Source organism: Dicentrarchus labrax, unplaced genomic scaffold (assembly GCF_905237075.1).
Source record: "Dicentrarchus labrax unplaced genomic scaffold, dlabrax2021, whole genome shotgun sequence".
NCBI lineage: Eukaryota > Metazoa > Chordata > Actinopteri > Moronidae > Dicentrarchus > Dicentrarchus labrax.
The window spans coordinates 17,866,441-17,888,815 of NW_026136702.1; the positions used below are offsets into that span (position 1 = coordinate 17,866,441).

Here is a 22,375-nt window from a genome sequence, read left to right on the forward strand (position 1 = left end):
CCCTTAGAGATGGTAATCCTGGGTGAGGATGAATGAGGATGAATTATCCAGTCGCTTAAAAGCACATTAAGATCCACATTTGCGCAGTTTTGCACGTCCCACATCCTTTGCGCCAAACAGTGCCGTGCTGTTGGGGCTGATGGATGTGATTTTGCACATCAGTCCGGAGCAGGTTGGAGAGAAATCTGAGTCCGGACCTCGTGGTTGAGTTTGAATGGGTTCAACACAGCATCGTTTTTCGGATTTTAAGTCGTAAACGTGAAATCCGGGGACAAAAGGCTTATTTTCTTTAAATATTATAAAAGGAAATGAAACAGTAGCAGGGCCTCACACATCAGTCAACTGTCCCTGTAAACCTGGCACAGATAATATTAGAGGGAGCAGCAGACAGCGGCTTTTCATTCTCCCGATGTGACACTACAAACGCTTCGTCTTGTGAGGAGCGCTTGGCACATCAGGCAGGTACCATCAAGGCTCTCCAGGCAATCTTTTTTCCAGCTGACTTCCGTCAGGGCTTTATGGGCATGACACAGAAAAACTGTAGCTGAATTAAATATTTATTTATGACAATATAAAACTGAAACGCAGCCAGAAGTCTTTACTGCTTTATTTACCTTCCAGCAGTGGTGCAGTTGGTTATTGATGGGATATTAGACCTTGTGGTGATGCAATGGCGAGGCTTCATTTTAGGCATCACAAAAAAACAGACGCAAATATTTAAAAAAAGATTCAAACAATAAAAAAAATGAAATTTTTCCATATTTGATGCCAGATTCAGTCCGCCTCTCAGTGGGTCTGCATCAATCAGTGATTTGGCCTGTTCTTAACCTGGTTCAGGAGAGCATAATAGGCCTACCACACACACGCACACGCACACAGGCACAGGCACACTACTTTCTCCAGACATGTAGTTGCTACAGTGTAGCAACTGCTGGGTCACTGTGTTGTAAATAAGTTAGTGGTCAATGGCTTAGTGGAGGCTGGGATGGGGAGAAGCCAGTTAAGCAAACCTCAGTGTGTTATATGTATAGGTTTGTAAAGTGAACATACAGTATTATCACTGACATCAATATACTTAAAAAGTCCAATGACTGATTTCTTTTTCATTTTTTTTTTTTTTTTTTTTGGTTATTTCTTGTAACATTACTGGAGATTTCTATGTATTTTCTATTCAGGAAAGAATTACCTTGTTATGTCTATATCACTGACTAATTATCCATACATAGTGATCAAAAAAGGCATTCATTTTTGCATATGTAAGACTGAATAACACTGTAATAATCAGAATATAAAGCTAAAACTTTACAGATATCCCCCCAAAAAGGTTTTTTTTAGTTTTACCTGGCCATAGATTAATTTTTTTTCAAGAACAAGATCAGTTTTAAGTTTTTCATCCAGATTTTCTGTTCCCACACACCAAAAAGTCTTTCTGCTATTTTTTGCAAAAGGGAACCGGTTCACTATAGTTTACAGTAAACAGGAACCACTCATCACAAGGACAGGTCAGGTAATGCCTCTTCTAACATCAAGTGAATGAAAAAAAAATCTGAGGAAATTCGAAAGAGCTGCTCATTTAGCTGCAGATCAGCCCGTCTCTTGAACTGAATGGCATTTTTCTAATCTAGTTTTAACTATGATTTATAAATTATTGATCCAAATCCAATTTTTTTCATAAAAAAAAAATATAGATGCATTCCTATAATTTCTAAAAATGACAGCTAAAACTACTGTAATGAGCCCTAAGTATATCACATAGTGAACAGTATACCCTATGTATTTATTCAAGGCCAATATTGCCGATAGGTGATACTGTGACCACTATGATATAATTCAATAGCTAATAAGGTAATAGTGTCAACACCCAAGGAAGATTTCTTCTGTTAGAAATCAATATGCAAATTGATGTGTTGTCTGTAAACTCACCATCCATCATAGGTCAATTGTTGTTATGCTGTTTAGTTGATGTGTATGACCCTACTGTAAATTCTAGCCTTTAAGTCAATATGTGGGTGTACTGCTACATTACAATACATGTCAGTTGTTGTCAGGTTCATTACAGAGGATATAATAACATAAACATGAATCCTGAAAACCGTATTGACTTGCCTGTACTCTCATTTCATGTGAAGACCAGCTGCTCTCAGGCACAGATTTGATAATCTGGCAACCAAAATATAATGTATTGTACATTGTAAGCATGGGTGTGCACAGTGGGACGCAAACCACTAACTCTGCCTGACTGACACATATGTCACCTCCGTCAAAGGTTTTACTTATATCACAGTAACACAAATAAACCACTGTCATGTTAATCTTTGTAAAAGCATCGTAAAGAAATGAGTCACTGGGAAGATTGGCAGCCTTTATTGGCCAGTACACTGCATTTAATGCTGTGCAATCCTGGGTAAGATTTGGTGGCATACGTAAATGCTGGACCCTTCTAGCACGAACAGGAAGGCGCTGTTTTACCTGGGTTAACAAAGCAAAACTTCAGTCTGTAAGTGTCATGTGTTTATCCCTGATTAACAGAGCTTTACCTCCATGATGGAAAGAGCAGTGTTTACAGGAAATATATGGTCCAATTCTGGAAAATAACAATAGTGTAATACTTGATGGGACAGAGGTCACCTGTTGTCCCTCCATGGCTTGAAAAAAATTATACATGTACCACTTTTAACACGTGAGGAACTTTAATTATATAAGTAGTTTTGTTGTGCTGTGTTGTAGTTAATGGTTGATAATGTTGTACAGAGGAGACACAACCCCCCACAACTAGTAAGCTCAGTAATAAAATATGGATGAATTCAAACAAGGTTGCATGCCTATAGAGTAGTGTAGAATAGTATAGCATAGTATAATGAAAAACATATACAGAGTATTCACATCAAATCACTGTATATAGCATATAGTTATTATAGCTGAGCTTTACAATCTGTCCAAACCTAACTACTCCCTCTCTCTGTAGACTGAACACTGAGGGAGGCAAGTTGGTTGGAAATACACAATATCCTACACACACCGTCCTTTAAGCTGTTTAATGCTCCACTTTGTTTACTAGCTTGTCGCTAACTTTGTCTGTCAGCAGTTTGGTGTATATGGTGGGTTCATCAGAACTTTTTTTTGCAAATAACAGCTCCTCCTGCTGAAAACAGGGCTGATGACAGCAGTGAGAGTGAACCCAAGCAGCCAAGTTATGGGCAGCAAAACAAAAGAATTTAGCTTAAAGATAGAAGACAGATAAAACGTGCTGGGTAATATAATCTGTGTATTTATCACAATGAGCAACCCCTTGACATTACGCATACTCATATATATATATCTTTGTTAAAATGAAGGGGTGTTCAGATTTTACTGTCCAGTGCAGAGGTAGCTACCACAGCTTAGAAAATGGGGAGAAAACATGTTTCAGGTTTTCAGTGAGACGGGGGAAAGTAATGCTCTTACCCTTGGCAGGAGGGGTTTAACGTAGTTAATTTGAGGATGACTGCTTGCCTTTAGCTTGTTCCTCTCCCATGAATGCATGAAGCACTTGAGATCAGAGGAGTGATTTATTTGACTTTTAATGATTTCTTTTTTTTTAAAATCTACCCGCAAGTCCTGTTCATTCCACACATACAGATAATGTAAATGGATAGACAGACAGCATGACAGACGGTAGGAAATAGTCCTCTGTATTACAGTGCCAGTCTCATCATTTCCTCCACTCCCAATGTAATGATATGGCGTGCCATCTTGGCTCGAGGATTGGCTGCAAGGCAGACCCAGGCTAAAAGAGCTCAACATCACCCTAATGACGGTAAACGCAGACCATTAATCTTCAATTGTTTGCAGCGGCTAGTGTATGTGTGTGTGCATATTTGGTCTTGCTTTCACACACACACACACACACATCGGCTCAAAGTGGAATATCCCTTTTATTTTATTTCACTAGGAGAGGTGAGAGTATGTTAGGTGACCTCTCTTTCCTGTCTTGTACTCCCTTTTTCTTTCCTCCTGTCTCTCGTTCTCTTTTCCTTTAGAAGTTCTATTCAGTTTCCTATATAACTTCCCTCTCTCCTTCAGTCTCTCTTTCTCCTTAGAGCCCTCCCTCCCCCTATTCTGTTTATTCTTACATTTTTCTTTGTCTCTCTTTTGCTCACTGTTTTAAATTTTTTATCATCGCCTTTCCCAGTGGTGAGGAAAATGGCTTCGGACAGGCTTCTCCTCAGAGCAGCAGGCTGAGGCATTTCTTTGTGTTCCCACTGCAACACAGATTTATTTTTGTTACTTATGGTCAGCATCTCCACTTTAGATTATTTTACAAAGATCACTCATAATAAAATGTACCTATAAGTCTCTGATGAACTTCAGTGGTTTATGCAGGAAGTGGGTTCACTCCCCGGTCTAATCAGCTGCCTTCTTGGCACCTTTGGGTGCTACCTTCAGAGGCACCCGAGGAATGACAGGATTGGGCCAGAGGGGGAACATCTTGCCTCAGTGCAGCACATGGTTTCGGTTTTCATAATTTTATGTATTGTGCTTTTGTTTTAGCCTCTGGGAAGGAGGATTCAGTGGTCCGGTTTATATGTGTTTGTGTGTGTGTTTGTGTGTGTGTTTGTGTATGTGTGTGCATGTGTGTATTTTGAAGCTGGGTTAGCTTGTCTTATGTTGTGCTCTCTTGAAATGGAGCCAAGATTTTGAGGTCATAACACTGGGGAAAATCATGGCGGGATATTCTGAAACCTGATATTTCAATTACCAAATCTAAAATAGCAGCCACTGTTCAGCAACTAAACCCCTCTGGTGTTAACAGACACATAAACATACCCCCTTGAGTTTGGTGTTAATACCAGCCAGGGCATCAATTTTTCCTTCATCAAATAGCCGGTACTGATTCTAATGCAGAGAGGCAACAACTCCAGTCAGTCATTCCCGTGGGATATATTTTTCAGTCGTACAACAAAACGGAACTATAAACAGAACAGGTAATTATCTGAAGTCATCTAAAGTGTAATCTCCTGATAAAGTGTAAAGTAATCAGGGTTGTGTAAGCAAGGTTTATCATGGATTGGTGTTCGTGAGGATGAATCTTAAGTGAGCCGGTGAGAAGAAACAGAGCAAGGAAATGAAACTAGAGCATGGACTCTGTGTTAATAAATGAGTTGTGTTTTATATCACATCAACTGTGCTGATATATACAGCACAGTGCTTTATATTAACACATGCACCATATTAAATACATTTTAATCATTCACCGTACAAGGCCTTGTAAGTGGTGGATTTAATGCCCAAACCTGCTCGAAAATAACCAAAATACTCAGCAACTGCCAATCAGGTGCCTCTCGAAATGCACCGCAACCTCTATTTGTTTGTCTAAGGACTGTGAAAGCACCCATGACATTGTCATCTCAAATCTTTCATTCGCCCATTCATTTTCTTTTCTGATTTATCCTGTTCATGGTCATAGGCCCATCAAAATGGCACCAATAAAATGAATCAAACTTAGTTACAGAGGAAAAATGGGAACAATGAGCAATAAAGGCTGAGTTAAATGAAATTACATTTTTTCTCCATGATGTGGTATAAAACATCGTCTGCCAAGCATCAGTGTACCTCTTGAGAGAGTTCCTACCCACACAGTACCCAAAGTTCAATACCTTCCACATTAAATAGTAATGTACAATTTATATGTTAATTGGTGAGCTTAAGAGGTGCTGGTAGGCAGATAAGCTAACCAGCTTGATATTTAATGAACAGAGAAAAGAGTGGTGTCAATCCTCTTATCTTACTCTTAGCAAGAAAACAAATGTGTATTTCCCAAAACTGTTCCTTTCAGACTTATCTTTATACTCATGCTGCATATTCACTGTATTCAACAATTTTACTGTTGTCTCCTGTGGTGAAAAAAACATTTAGGCTTGCAGTCACCATGAATTGCCTTGAGAATGGCAAGTGTTTAAACCAACTACCTTCATGTGCTTTTTTAAATATTTGCTGCTGTTTGGAAGTGCTGACACACCAAAAGAACTTAAAATGTGAGTTATAATCTCACAGTTTTCCCCACCTGTGGTCAGTCTATTAGACTCCAACTGGTACCATGTCTGTGTTTAATGGCTTTCTCCTTTTAATATGGTTTTCTCTTTGACATAAAGACATATGGGTGTTGATGTCAGCAGCAAGGATGGCAGTTAGAAGTCATCTTTGAATTGTATTACCTCTGACATTTAACTTGAAGGATGTTGGATTTTTATACATGTTACCCTTTCAATGAGGGACAGTGGATCTCAGCTGGTCTCACCTTGGGACCCACATTTCCCCATGGTCAATAAGTCCCTACCCACTTTTATAGAATTTAAACCACACAAATTAATTTTTTAGATATGTAAGTAAAAATTATGGCCTTTTTCAACATATCCACATATTTGTTTTCTGGCAATCAGAGCACATTCCTCTAATAACAAACATGAGTATGAACATCAAGTATGTGCAACTGATTCTTATATAAATGTGTTATAAATAAAATTGATCTTAACTGCATAACTTTCCTCACTTAACAGACATTTGTGGAACCTCAAAATGAAAGTCAGACAATAGGTCGCTAAGCTAAAAAAAGCACACTCTCCGAGTGAGTCCTCGACCCACTTTTGGGTCACGACCCACCCGTTGAGAAAGCTTGCCTTGAAGTATTATATTTACTGATCCAACAGTTTCTATTCTTAAGATATAATTGGCCTCACTGGTATAGAGAAGTAATAGAAAACACACACTATTATCTACAGAACAGCTGGCATAGAGAACATGCTCTTTAGCCATCAGCCTGCTAGAAAAATGACATCCTTAAGTGAAAACAACCAAATCCCAAAGCACACTGAATTATTGATAACTTAAAATGGCACACAAAGCCTGGTGTGGCCACACAAGAAGGCCGTAGAAGGCAAAGAGCTGCTGGATCACATTAGCCAGGAGGAAAATGTTTTGTTATAAGCTTACAGAATTGAAGTTTAATTAAATAGACATGTAATTTTGTTGGGATTGATTTTCTCAACACCTGAGAAAAACTCCATACACCACAGCTGAGCCCACTCAGTATACATCAACACAGCAGTCAAACTGAACACTCGTCACATTTGGTTTATTCAACCCAAATATTTAAATTCACCATTGGTGGACTGATTATGCATTACACAGTAACTGATTTATGAAGCAAGTAGCTGGCAACAACATTAGGCAAGGCACACACACTTACCTTCTACAGTATGTACAATATCTTGAATGAACATTTACACATTGATTACAACCCCCGTGGAAATGGATTCTGTGTTGTTCATTAAGTGTCCGGGCCCTACGGCTCCCGAGCCTCGCTGCATGTAATGTGAGAGAAAATGTGATTCATATTGTTAGGGGATTTACAGCTTCATCTATAATGAGTATTGTGGTAGAAAGAAAAGCAGGAAAGTACTGATGTAACTATTGATGTTGGGTGAATTGTGCTGTGTCTGCATGTAAGAGTGTGAACAGGTAATTATCGGGAAATGGATGTTGGCATGTGGGAGAAGCTTGTTTGAGGAGAATTCTAAGCTGATCTTTGTTTCGAGTCTTGGATCTTGTTATTGATTACTGATTAAAAGGATTGCTACTTAAGTGTGTGCAGCAGTGCTTTCACAAAAAGTTCTACAAAGTGGAAAAAGAGGGAACAATCATGTGCGTTGGCCAGACAGATATAGATGAAGTCATTCTGTATTGTTTGTCCAATTGGAATATAAAACACGTTTGGGGCTCTTTCTAGGAAAGGTAGATAGTTTATCTTTACAGAAACATGGATGTTGCCAATCATAAGATCATTGCTGTTACAATACTATTCTCATAAAGCTGTTCTTGCTGTCTGCTACCTAGAAGACCAAACTGCTGCACAGATATCATGCCAGCTACACTAGCTATGTTTCAGTCTTGTTCATTTGCAAATTAGTGTCAAGTCTCTGAAACTGTGTCTGAGTTAAAGCTGGGGTAGACAGTTTGAACATACACAATTCAAAACCTTCCACCTCTCTCTCTGCTGCCGTGCATGACTCCGATAAGCCCATCCCGCCAAAAGTTAAATGGTAGCACAAGGAGTCGGTTTCCTTGCAAAACCTCATGCCTCGTAGGGCTTACTCTCTACGGCAGGAGCCTCTCCAAGACCCCGGTCACTCTCACAGCAACTTGCCTTCTCAGAGACACCCCTCCAGCGCTGCAGCCCCGGGGCAGAGAGCCCCAGGCTTCCGAGGCATAAGAGGATGGTCCAGACATCTTTTTTTACTGTCTCAGCAACACTCTGCTTCGGCGGTGAGGGGCAAGAAACAGTGGAGATTTATCTGAGAGGGGGCCACCACATTATTGAAATGCACTGGTCCTTCTTAAAAGTTATTCCCAACTTTGCTTTCCCAGCATGCCTCTTTGCCACTCGTTGATATGAGCACCATGGCATGAAACATGAGACGGAAGTTCCATGTGGAGCTGGGATGTGTTCATGCACACATTTTGTACTGTACACCGCAAAGGAGGTATTTGAAATGTATCACAAGTTGCAAGATTTACGTAGCTCCAACTAGCTACCTAGTTTACCTAGCTCCAACATTCCATGCAAAACCATGCTGTACCACATAGTGTAAAAATCAACATGCAGTCCTCCATTTTCTTCATTGCTTGTAGGCGTATCAGCTCCAAAGAGAATACATGGGCACACACATTCAAAATCTGTTTGGACATTCTGTTATTCTCTTAAGCGTGGCAGCACTGAAAGGAGTATTTGCATTTTACTTTTCATCCCCTAAAACCTCAGGGAAGGATGTGTGTGTGTCTTAAAAAATGCTTAAATATGGAATCACCCAGATCCGTTTCCCTTCCTTTCTCCTTTTTAAGACCACCTATGCACACTAGCTCCCTGTGCAGCATGGGAATGATTTAATATTTGTGCTGGTAACTTTTTAGGTAGAGTATATTGCATGGTCAGGCTCCTAGTTATGTTGGTCCCCTATGAACCACAATGCAGCCAGTGGTTCTCAGGCAGGGGTTTCCTGACTCATACACACTAAATTACCAGGCAACCTTGTATCCTAGTTAGGTTTATATACCACTAATTTACAACAGCAAATATGTGTAAGCTGCCTCAATGCATATACTTGTATACCTTCATACATGGAGCAAAATATGATTACACAAATATGTGAGTTCTCATAACCATACAAATTTGGTATTGATGGATTATTCTCCCTATGGGAAATGACCCAACAATGGACAATTAACTTGTTATATGTTGTAACTGCACTGAATATGCATTGGGCTACAGGGACATGTTTTCTTCATTGAAATTGATTCTAAGCTAATTATGTATTTTCTACATTCAATTTTGCCTATTTTAAGTTTGTGTGGAAGCAATCAAATGGAAACTTAATGCCTAATTTGAAGTGTCAGTGTTGGGATTGGTGGTTTCTTAGAGACTGGCCTATTTAAGGCAAAATTATCCTCATTGCACTCTAAATGCTCTTAAAACAGTTATTAGTGATCGCAGGTTGTCATGTATTTATTGTTTGATTGTAGATTGTTTTTGTAGATATCAAGGGAAAAGTGACAGCCATCAAGTGTTTTAGGGCGTTTACATATTAGGTACAATTGCTCCGTGCTTTGCCTGAGTGTAATGTCAAGTGGACCCTGGCATGGTTTGTTGATAAGTGCCCGGGTACTCAGTGTTGACACTAATCAAACAAACTGGATTTTGGGGTCAAGTGTGCTCTGATTCCCCGTATTCCTTGATGTGAACGCCTTTTTAGTGGATTCACTAGTTGACATAATAATAAACCATAGGGAAATCACAATAATTAACAGAGAAAGTCCCTCCGGGCCGGGTTGGGTGAGGAACAGCAGGGTAGTGTGGCTGTAAGATTTCAGAGCTGCTCCTTGGAAATCTATACTGCTGAGCTCATGCACTGAAGTTTACCTTTGGCGTGGTTATTTGAACTTGCTGCCCCTAAACAGCTAAGCAAAACATCTTACCTGAAACATATGTTTTTGTTTTTGTGATGTTGTGTTCTTAAGTTTTGTCATGCCTCAATGTGAACTTGAGCTTGGGCTGTTTATTTTTACATTTTTGTAAAACGTGTTGTTTAGTGAGAAACCAAAGCGCTCATAAGTTCTCAGAGGTGACGTGAGAGTCAGCTGTGTTTTTTCAGACAGATGCAGATTTGACCTTTCACTGCATCAGTGTTTACTGGGAATTATAAATATATAAACCAAAGTTAACCACACAGCTTCTAAACAAAGTTGTTATGATAACATTTGTTTTTTCTTTTGCTACAACACAGAATCGTGTTACATCTTCATGTTTGAGATGAAAGAGAGATGAGATGAGAGTTGGTTACTTGCTGTAGAAGTGAGATCTAGTTTTTTACCATCCATCATGAGGTACTAAAATAATATTGTAAAATTCTCTATAGTCATATCTACCATTAGACCTGTGGCAAGATAATCCCAAACGCCTTCATATACTCTGGCTAGCTATATATGTCAACCTAAATCTTGAAATAATGTGAAATAATAGTGAAAATTCAAATTAAAGGAGAGTATCAAACCTAAATATTCCCCACATCCATCAGGTCTTTGATGGTCTAATCTGAATTCTTTCTCCTCTCTTCTCTCTAGGTTCAACAACCTCATTAACTGTCAACCCACAGTACTGGTCTGGACGTCAAAATGGGCCGCTGGGATCACTCATCCCTCTTGTCCCCTGGCCTGAGGCTAGCAGTCGTCACAGTGATTCTCCTCCTCAAGCTCCATCCTTCATTGGCTGGGGCTCCCCCTGAGCAGAGCTTGGGTGGCTCCGTTTCGGCGGTGTCCACAAATAAAACTGAATGCAGCAAGCCTGAAGCGTGCGCAAAGGGGGTGATCTTACCTATTTGGGAGCCCCAAAACCCGTCATTTGGTGACAAGGTGGCCCGGGCTACAGTTTACTTTGTGGCTCTGGTCTACATGTTCCTAGGTGTGTCGATCATCGCGGATCGTTTCATGGCATCAATAGAGGTAATCACATCACAGGAAAAGGAGATCACCATCAAGAAACCCAATGGGGAAACCACAACCACCACCGTTCGGATCTGGAACGAGACCGTCTCCAACCTGACCCTCATGGCTCTGGGATCTTCTGCTCCTGAGATCCTGCTGTCTGTCATTGAAGTCATAGGTCATGGGTTCGAGGCTGGCACACTGGGCCCCTCCACCATTGTGGGCTCTGCTGCGTTCAACATGTTTGTCATCATCGGACTTTGTGTGTACGTCGTGCCCGACGGCGAGACCAGGAAGGTCAAGCACCTCCGCGTCTTTTTCGTCACGGCCACCTGGAGTATCTTCGCCTACATTTGGCTCTACCTGATCCTGTCCGTGATCTCACCTGGTGTTGTGCAAGTGTGGGAGGGGCTACTCACGTTTCTCTTCTTCCCCATCTGTGTGGTGTTCGCCTGGGTAGCCGACCGCCGCCTGCTGTTCTACAAGTATGTGTACAAGCGCTACCGCACTGGCAAGCAGCGTGGCATGATCATCGAGACCGAGGGAGACCGCCCACTTCCTTCCAAGGTTTGCTCAGAGGAATTACCACTACTGCTATGACTCTCTGGATAATTAAAACTTTGGTATTATTTGTGTGGTTTTAGCTATCGGTAATAAAAACATTGTATTCACCAATTCAGTTGCTGAGATCTAGAAATGCAGTAAGATCCAAAAAATGCAGTCACACTGGGAAAGAAACACAAATCAGACCGTTTTTAAACAAATCCCCAAGTAAGGCAAATTTATTTGGAAGAGAAAGCAAATTCCCACTGTATTACCTAAACTGTGGTTGCCTTAAAATCTGAATCTGAATCTCTCGTCAGACTTCGTAGTATCGACTTTGCCATGTTCACAGATCTTACCAATCACTTTGGTTAGTGCAATGTTTTCATAACCAACAGAAATGATGGACATATTCATTCTTATTCAACAGTGTACAATAGAACAACTGCACTCATGACATACATTATACTGGCATCATTTAAAACATATGCTACTACCACTCCCGTTACCACTGCAACTTCTACTTCACCCACCATTATCAGATGCTGTAGAGATTACAATAACAAGCTTTACTACTACATCTGGTACCAATACCACTTCTGGGACATCTCATTTCAATTCTGCTTATCTACCATGCTTAAGTATACTTGAGAAGCAGGTATTTCCTGACAACAGTCAGTATTTTGTCAACAAGAAAAATACTATACTATCTTATTTTCACCAAAAAAGTGTTTAATTTCAGAAGCTAAAATCCCTTCATCAGAGTCTTATAAAGAATCTAACAGTCATGCTGTGGGCTCTCTACTTTCCAAAGGCAGTCAGTTAGAGTACAGCCAACCAGTACAAATTAATTAAGCAGTCCTCATCCAAACATGCGGTGGAAAAAAACAAAGGAGCAGATAAGGCACTTGATGTAGGCGGAAGTGAGTTCATGAGTAACATGTATCTGAAACAATTATCTGTATCACTGAATGGAATTCTGCCAAGGTAAACCCATGCCATGAAGCATATTACACACACAAATACTTTCTAAGTATTGTCACATTTTAATTTCCTGCTTTGATTACTATCTGATGCTTTGTGTGATGTCCCATGCAGTGCATTGCACATATCTAATTACATTCTCAATATTATGGTGTTGGGTACATTTATTCACCACTCAGTTAATTTAGAGTGTCTCTAACTTGTATTATTATTTCTCTCATTTCTTTGATGAGATGATTAAGAGTCAGTGCTCCATTAGTACACAAAGAACACTTTCAGTTAAACTTCTGGCTAAAATAAATCACTGAATCAAACCCAACTATATCCCTGTGGGAAAAGCCAAATCATTTAGAAGTTTTAAATGGCCGTCTTGTTTAACGAGCCAAAAGACATTTCATCAATAAAACAGGCTTTCAATGAACAACAGAACAACCTATTTACTCTGAGAGAAACGAATGGCTAACATTTTAACATGTCTAATATGTCTAGTATTACAGTGAACATTAATGTTAGTTGTTTTTAATTCAAATTATCTGGCAACTCTTGACCAAAGCTGAGCTGAATCGTCTAGCTTAACTCTGTAGTACAGACAAAACAGTCTATTCTTTCAACCTAAAGAAGCCCCTCAGTCACAATAAATAATTTCTTGAGATTGATCACAGTCAACAACTTTGAAACATCAACAGTAAGAAAACATGTTGGGATTGAGGGGCGCTAAGTGATGTTTTAACAAAACCAGGGAATGTACCAGTAACTTGGATGAGACTTACACAGAAACTAAACATTTCTGCCTTTGCTTGCTTGGTTGTTATATAGGCCGTTGTTGGTACACACCCAGTCCTCAGTTAATCTCCATGATAGCACCAGAAATGTTTGTCTTTTTGACATACTGCTCGAAAGACTCAAGTCAGTGAGTCAATAAACTTATTTTTTTTCCCACCAAAAGGTGGACATTGAGATGGATGGGAAGATGCTGAACTCTCATGGTGTCGACTTCCTGGATGGTCCGTTGGGTTTAGATCTAGATGAGAAGGATCTGGATGAAGAGGAAACCCGGAGAGACATGGCGAAGATCCTGAAGGAGCTCAAACAGAAACACCCTGACAAGGAGGTGGGTAACAAAGTCAAAAGAAAAGTACAATAAATCATACATACTGTCACTGCTGCTTCTGCCGGGGTTGTTTTTCTTAGTATTGTATAATTGTATAGGAAATGAAATGACAAAATAAGCAGCAGCAGATGACGCATGTTCTATTTGCTTCCATTATCACAGTGATTATGGTGATGAATGCCCCTCAAGGTCTCATCATAACCTCTCAGATTAATTTGATAATGGTACATCTAAAAAAAGAAAATTGCAAAGGAAACTGAGCACCCATTAAATTAATGTAAATAAAAAAAATAAACACAAATACAAATCTAATTCTGACATTGGCAGTTATACATTCTATCTGGCTGGCTGCCTGCCTGCCTGTCCTGGCAAGATAAACATACATACAGGAATTTGTTTTTGTGACATTACGGCAGAGTCTCATTGTAAACAGGGAGTCTTACAGTGCTTACTTGTGTCTACATAGTACGGTACAGTTATAAGATTTCAGCATACTTGGGCAGATTGACAGGATTGTAGAACTGTTGTTTCATTCTACAACTGAGCTGATATTTTAGTAATCTATAGTTTTCTTTTCAAACCACTGTGTCTATTTTAGCAGACCTCTGTATTTGAAAAAACAGCCAAATGATGTAGTCATCAATATGGCGTGACGGGCTGTGTTCCACTCAGTGCTCTTCTTGCTGTTTGGACAAGGTTTAACACTTAAGAGCATAATGGAAGCTGCAAGGACCAAGACAAGCTGCTGAAATGGCAACTCTTCTTACATGCATGAGAGCCTGCTAAAATATTTTTTTCTTTTTTTGTTTGTCAAAAACAAGCTGTTTTTTTGCTCCACAGTCTTTGACATCAAGTGCTTTACATTTACATTTGCTTTTACATTTGCTTTACATTGCAGGTCTTACTTTATGTTGTACTCTGGGTAGGGCTCCTACAATATTGGTTGTTGTAGACCTGACCAAAAGCACATCTGTAGCTGATAGTAGTCGAATACCAAAGCTCCAAAATTGGTCTTCATTACCCTACTACATCGTCATTTTGTTTTTGATCCAGAAATTGATACTGGTGCACCAATTTTGCTGGAAGACTTACTAGCAAAGGAGATGAGAGAAACTGCTCCTGATTACTCTTTTAGCAGAGTATGCATATTATTCCCCTCTTGTTAATTAAAATAAAACTAGCTCAGAGATTAAACTCCACCATGACTACATTTAAGATCTTTAACATCACCAACTTCAGTTCAACCTATAAAGGCTCTTAGCTCAGTTGTTTCTCCAACCAGGAAAACAGTAATTCACCGGATCTTCAGCTGCATTGTAGAGGAATACTAGTGGGGTGAGGAAAGGATAGAAAGGAGGAACAGTGAAAAAACCTTGGAAGTGACCCAGGAATTCAATGCATTTCTCCAGGATATCTAAGCAAGATAGATGCTTGCTGTCATCTGAGCTTGGACCTGTATCCTCTCGTTGAAGGAGGACTTCTATACTTAAGAAATTACCACACTGTTTGTGTTTCATTTGGCACAGCATGTACAGCTGTGTACGACCTCACAAAGACTTAGACAATCTAATGCATATTCCTCAGCGTAACTGAAAACACTTTTGATGGAAATTTCACTTTTTATGTTGACATATTATAACAGTATAAGTCATTGTGAGACCACTGTTCTTTGACTGTTTCTAATGTTGGATTCATCCACATGACACAACCATTGATTCTTATTTATCCAGACAAGCTAGATGAAACTGTGATTCAGCCAGACAAGCTGTTGTTCAACAGTGTTCTCTTATTTAAGCAGACAAGTTGACAAAGAAGGCATTCTTTCCCACAGTAGAACATAGAACATCAGCTGTCTGGGGGTTTAGATTTTTGGTGGAGCAACAATTTAGAAAAAGTGCCATGTCGACAGATCATGTTTGAGAAAACATTTTTACACTGTTTGTGTGCCTTCATGTTTTCTCTTACTAGGTAGAACAACTGATTGAGCTTGCCAATTACCAAGTCCTGAGCCAGCAGCAGAAGAGCCGTGCTTTCTATCGATGCCAGGCTACCCGGCTGATGACAGGTGCTGGCAACATCCTAAAGAAACATGCAGCCGATCAGGCACGAAAAGCTGTCAGCATGCACGAGGTTCGCTCTGATGCTGGTGATAACGACCCCATCTCGAAGATATTTTTTGAGCCCGGTTCTTACCAGTGCCTTGAGAACTGCGGCACAGTAGCGGTGAACGTGGTGCGACGTGGTGGCGATGTGAGCAAAACTATCTCTGTGGAGTACCGGACAGAAGATGGCACGGCCAACGCTGGCTCGGACTACGAGTTCACTGAGGGCGTGGTGGTCTTCAAGCCTGGTGAGACAATGAAGGAGATCCGTGTGGGGATCATTGATGATGATATCTTTGAAGAGGATGAAAACTTCCTGATTCACCTATCCAATGTCAAGGTGTTGACATCAGAAGGCGAGGAGCCCGAGGAAGGCGAGTCAGCCAATCATGTGGACTCAGTGGCGTGTCTCGGCTTACCCACCGCAGCGACCGTTACCATCTTTGATGACGACCATGCCGGTATCTTTACATTTGAGGAGCCTGTATGCCATGTGAGCGAGAGCGTTGGCACCATGGAGGTGAAGGTGCTGAGAACGTCGGGGGCTCGCGGCGTGGTAATGCTGCCATACAAGACGGTGGAGGGAACAGCACGAGGTGCCGGAGAGGACTTTGAAGACATTCACGGTATCCTGGAATTTCAGAACGACGAAATCTTGTGAGTAACTTTACATCTGAATTACACTGACAGTGTAATCCTAACTGTTACATTTATTTATGCAGATATTTATCAGCTTCACTGTCATTATCTGCATGTTTTTCTTGATTATTTTTCACGCTTTTTATCAGTGTGATGTTGCAAATGTTATTGCTGATGATGTGAGAAAGTGAGGGTGTGAGTGTGATGTGGTGGTCACGATGAGCAGCGAGGCGGACTGCTCATTGGGGACTGAACAAAATCAACAATTCCCCATCCCTTTTTACCTTGTATCTTCTTTGACTCATTCAATCTCTTCATCAGTCTGTCCATTCCTCTTTGCTTTGGATTCTGCTGCTGTTTTATTCTTCTGTGGGTTTTATTGATTCTAACACTTTGTATTGCTGTATAGTCAGCATAGTAGGTTTAGCTTGTGAGTTGCATCAGCCAAGAAGTTTGGAAACTGGTTATTTGTTGGGCAGTTAATGGTCTGAATTTTAAGTAGACGGAATTTCAGGACATGGAAATTGAATGAGAAGTGCTGAAGTTTCCTTAAGCAAGACACATAATGGAAATCCAGGAAGAGCTGGCACTTCAAACAGTACATGAATTAAATGAGCAGCAGGGGATCAGGGCTATGCTAAGAAGGAGCATCTATCTAGTCAACTTAATTTGGATACACAAAGGCCTTTTAAGAAAATGCCATGATGCCCTTTTACATGGCTTTATAGTGTGAGGACATCCCAGAGAAACCACTCACGCAGCCAGCTGAAGGGTTTTTGTTGTCTAACTGTGTGAAAAGAACTTGAAACTCCATTTAAGGATCCTTGCTGTGAAATGCCAGTCTCAGTTCAAAGATCTTCTTAGCCAAACGCAGAGGCCTTATTATCTGATGGTGACTCATGGTGAGGTCCGTGATTGCTATTTGACCACATTTCAGGAGGCCTCTTACCACAGTGGTGGATTTACTCACGGCCAGCTGCTGTACTCTCCATCCTAACCCACTCACAGTGTGGGGAATTAGCTCCCGCTATCAGCTAAATGTTTGTACAATACTGAGCACTTTGGCTTAAAACCAAACCTAATGTCAAAGTCTTCTTTAACCCTTTTATTGTGACTAACGCTGTGAATACAAACTTGCCTCACATTTACTTGATCATTACTCAACAGTAGCAGGTAGTATGATACACTGACTCGATTGTTGACTCAGTTGTTGACTTAGATGTTGACAGGACTGTAGAATTATATGAATTGGTTCTGAATAACAGCATCTGGTATACGGTTATGAGAATGCATTCTAGTAGGTTAAAGTGCCTTAACTGTCTTAATGGTACATTTTCTTTGGAATGACAGTTTCATATGGATTTGTTGTCCTTGTGATTTGTTGATTTGAATCTTGCGTTTTTTACCGACCACCATCATATGGATGCCTGTTTTGAAATGTATGGTCTTGCACCATGCGACTGTTGAAAGGTTGTTTTTTTAGTGTTGCTCTTTTTGCATGTCTCTGAAATGTTTAACATATGCACACACGTATAAGCACACATGTAAAACTGCATACACACACTCAGTATGGCAATGTCCCCATAATGAGAGGTGAAATTGCTATTTTTCACAAAACTCAACCGTTTTGTGTGCACAATTATTGTTTTATGTAAAATGCTCAATAAGGTGGGCTACTGGTCTCTCTCACACGGTCTTTCTCATACACATAGCAGGGTGGGTGTGTTCACGATGTCACCACAAATTACTGTTTGCAGTCAAGCCGTCTCATGGTGGCCTGTAGGCCTGTTAGGCTTGTAGCTTTAGTGAGAATACAATAAACTTCACAGCTTTCAGCAGTTGGCCTTTTTACTGTTTGGACCATGTGCTAGTATTGGGAGTTGTCAGCAGGCTTGGAGAACAGCGTGGACCCTTTGGACCAATTCATTTTTACAGAATACTGTCTAAATGAATGTATTTCAAAACTTTAGTCTCCACTAGTGCTAACCCACTGACTTCACTCACCCTTTCACACTATGGCAACTTATTGCTACCACATTGTTGGACATTATTATTTTTTTGGACCTCTAAATATTTAACATTATTTCTTCTATTATTATGACTCTATTTTTAGGCTATGGTCCCATTGTTGTAGTTTACAATCTTCAAACAAGTTTCTGTTATTTATTTGTTCTTTTTCACTTTTCGTGCCTGTTTTTACACCCCAAACCATTCAAGGGGATCTGTCTTTTCTCCAAAAGGATCTTTGGGATGTGAGTTTTCGTTATGTTCTTGGAAAGCTTGAGCCATGTTGGGAACTGTGACATTGGATGTGATATGGAACAATAGAAATAAACATGTCTTGACTTGGTTTAGATATGCAGTGGGGGTAAGATGTAGAGCTTTTTTGCTGGCAGGCATCAGTTGTTAGTTGCAGTAGATTGCCTTGGAAACCAAGGGTTTGCTTACAGTGCTTGTTTGAATGTTCAGATTGTTTGTGAGGAAGAAGTGTTGTAATGACATAAAACAAAGTGTACTTTCATGATAAATGAATGGGAGAGATGCTGTCTTAGTAACAGTAGTCTATAACCCTCTCCCTTTCTTCTGTTTTTGGTCAGATTTGAAGCAGATGTCTGCAGGGCTGGCTTTTTCAGCCTGTGGCAGACTACATAGTTTCCATAGCTTGTAGCTCTTACAGCCAGGACTAAGTGGGTTTTAATAACACTTTGTACAAATCAAATGATGGACTGTCCTTCCGGCTATCTTGGTTACTGTGTGTATTCTCGTGTGTACATGTGTGTGTTTCCTAGGGAAAAGATCCAGAGGTGGAGCAGTGTGACTGTAAACTATTATAGTTGCCTGCCAAAAGTGAAACGCATTTCAACCATGGCTACATGAAGGGAGAGGGCGTTTTGTAACCAGTCAGTTATGAGTTTGATTCCCACACAGTGTTTCTTAATTAATCTCTAACTGCCCTTCTAAATCACCTCTGGTGAATTATTTACATGATCTTTACTGGTTCAAAATGGAAGCCATTACTTAAGGCCTAATATATAATATAAAAGGACCATGGCAGTATTTTTAGATGTTTTAGCCTACAAATCACAGATGCTGTAACAACACTTCTAAAACTACCCAAAACTCTAAAGCTAATTATTTCTTTATGTTTTAAATTATCATTCAAACACAGACATAGTGATGATACCAACCCTTGTTACTCATGGTTATCATAAGCACATTTCAAGTCTCTACAACTTGCTTTTAATGAGATGGACTAAAACCTGTGGAATTATTATTATTTATTTTTTTATTTAAGTTGTTGGCCCTAGCTGATGTAATAAAAGGCAAAACTACTAGCATGGTCTGGTTAGGCAATTTAATTATATTTGGCTAAATTTAGTATTTGCCTGCTTATACACATCAAAGGCCAAAATGGGTCTAGCATCAAATTTTTGGAATATATGTTATCTATACTAGCTAGGTTCTGCTAATAACTAAAGTGGGTTAAACTCAACTGCCCTAAATGTCAGCCAGTTTCTTTCTAGATTTGAAACATACTTATATCTTTATGTTGAACATTTTAATATTTAAAATGTATGTGCTAAATATTTCACATGTTTAATGTGATGTGAATTGAAAATGGCTGCTGTGGACATACAGTAAGCCATGGCTGTGTTGTTGACAGAAACTACAAAACAAACATAATATTGAGGACAGATACATAATAAAGAATATTCACTAAATAAATTGCCTTGTTCCATAGCATTTATAGCTTAAACTAATTAGCAGCGCTTGTCTCAAGATAAGCTTCTTTAGAAAATATGTATTCCCATCGAAATACACAGTGTATGCCATCAATGAGCCGCCGGGGCCTTGAGTATGTCCCTATAGGGAAAAGCAGAGGACGTTTTTGCTGCAGAAAAAAGGAATTGCAAAATAGCTGAGCTAAATAGGACTGCCTTCAGGCTAATTCTACCCTGATTCTGTTTCTCTGATAGAGAGAGAGAAAGAGAGACAGAGACAGAGAGGGCGAGGGAGAGATGTAGGGAGGGTACAATTATATCGATAAGTGTGAGAAGTGTGAAAGGAGGTGATGGGTGGAGGCCAGACAGCAAAAAAAATGATGGAGTAGACAGAGAGGCGAGGGGGGAAGAGAAAAGTTTTAGATCTATTAAAGTTTTGGACTTTTCCCTATTTACCCTCCCTGCTTTTTTGCCCCCATTTTACTTCGTCCTATCTCCCCTTACATTGCTCCCTCTCTCTGTCTATAAGAGGCCCTGCACAATTTGTCTCCGGAATAGTTTGTGAGGGCCTGCCTGGTGTGTTCTTTGAAAGACGGAAAGGTGTATGTGTGGGAGAGGGAGATGGAAAGAGTGAGAGAAATAGGAAGAGTGCAGAGACAACTCCACAGCACTCAGCAGTGGCAAATTGTCTCTGTTTCTGTCTTCAATGCAGTATGTCACAGAAAATACCAGCTCGGTTCTACATGTTTATGTGTGTGTGTGGGTGTACCCTTCTATCCACCTTGTGGTGTAATGCACCAACACAGATGGCAGATTTTGACAGGCCTATTAAACAAGTGTTTCTTCTTAGCTTCTACTAGTATTACAGTAACTACTGTGATTACAACAACTTTAACTTTGACTACACTGCCATTTAGTGTTATTATTACTATTAGTACTACTGCTACCTCAACTTATGTGAAATATTTTCAATATGACATGATTTCACCTAGTTTTAATGCAACTGGACTTGTTTGAAGAGTGCAAACATATAAAGATTCAAGGCTCAACATTAGACAAAATAGCTTGTTAAGATGAAAATTATAGTATTACTGCTAATACTTGTCTACTACTACAAACTAACATCATCATACCTGTCACATGATACAGTTTTATCCAGAGCACCTTCCAGCACCCTAAGTGGCTCTATTTTTAATGTAGATGGTCCTGATGGAATTACCAGACCACTTAATGCAAAATAGGTCAGCAATTCAACTTTTTTTTCCCGTAGCTGTTGCATTAAAACTTTATATTTAGACAGAGAAGGGGACAGCCAGGTTGAATATGTCCAGTGTCATGTTGGTTTGTAAAATGTATGATGAGCCCACGCTGTATGGTTCGTTAGTTATCAATGAAGCAGTGTTTCCGGGGCAACAAGCACTTGTTTCATATGTATTTGGGTAAAAAATACTTTAGAAAAAAGAGCATGCAGGTGGATGCAAACACTTGTTTTGCTATTACTTGGTTTTGACTTTCACTTTTTGACCCTACAAGGTAGTAAATACATGGATCCCTTACACACACACACACACACACACACACACACACACATACACACAAACACAGAGCCAATTATGCAATTTCCATAAACAGGCAGCCAGTGGAGAAACATGGTACAGTCGAGAATCAAATTAGGCTCCCTCCTACACACACATATACACACACACACACACAGACACACACACACACACACACACACACACACACACAAACACACACACACACACACACACACACACACAGCAGACTGGGACTTCACACTCCAATAACCAGCACAGATTGGCCTTTTGAGATGCATGCTTAGAAGCTATAGGAATGTGGGTTGTGTGTATGTGCAATCATACATACTTTTGCATATTATGAGCATGCATGTGTGTGCCTTTTAAAAATATAGTCAATGTGCCAATAGAAGTGGATTTTGATTTATTTTAACTCTGAATTGGCATTACGTTCATGTTCAGAGTTCACATTAATCAGGCTTCCCTCTTAAGATTCCCAGTAGAGCTCATGGTTGCCTCAGTTGAGTTGTTAGAGCAATTATTCAAACTCCACTTTTAACTGGTCAGCTTGACCAATTCATGACTACTAGCCATGCTGCGGAATCTGATAATATGCATAATTTCTCTCTTTCTTTTGTTTGTCAGAGACAGCTAACATCACAGATTAGTTACTAACTTCATAGTTACAGAATTGTCTTTGGTGGGAAATGGTGGAACAGTATT

At 39.9% G+C, this 22,375-nt stretch overlaps 1 protein-coding gene across 2 annotated transcripts in view; it reads left to right on the forward strand.

The window, feature by feature from the left end:
- Positions 1 to 22,375, forward strand: part of slc8a1b (solute carrier family 8 member 1b) — a 134,765-nt gene that overhangs the window by 1,308 nt on the left and 111,082 nt on the right. For both annotated transcript variants that reach the window (XM_051425471.1, XM_051425460.1), the window contains exons 2-4: positions 10,654 to 11,580; positions 13,487 to 13,651; positions 15,620 to 16,410. In XM_051425471.1, the coding sequence (XP_051281431.1) occupies positions 10,705 to 11,580; positions 13,487 to 13,651; positions 15,620 to 16,410 (1,832 nt within the window). In that variant the 5' untranslated portion in view covers positions 10,654 to 10,704. The remainder of the gene's footprint in view (positions 1 to 10,653; positions 11,581 to 13,486; positions 13,652 to 15,619; positions 16,411 to 22,375) is intronic.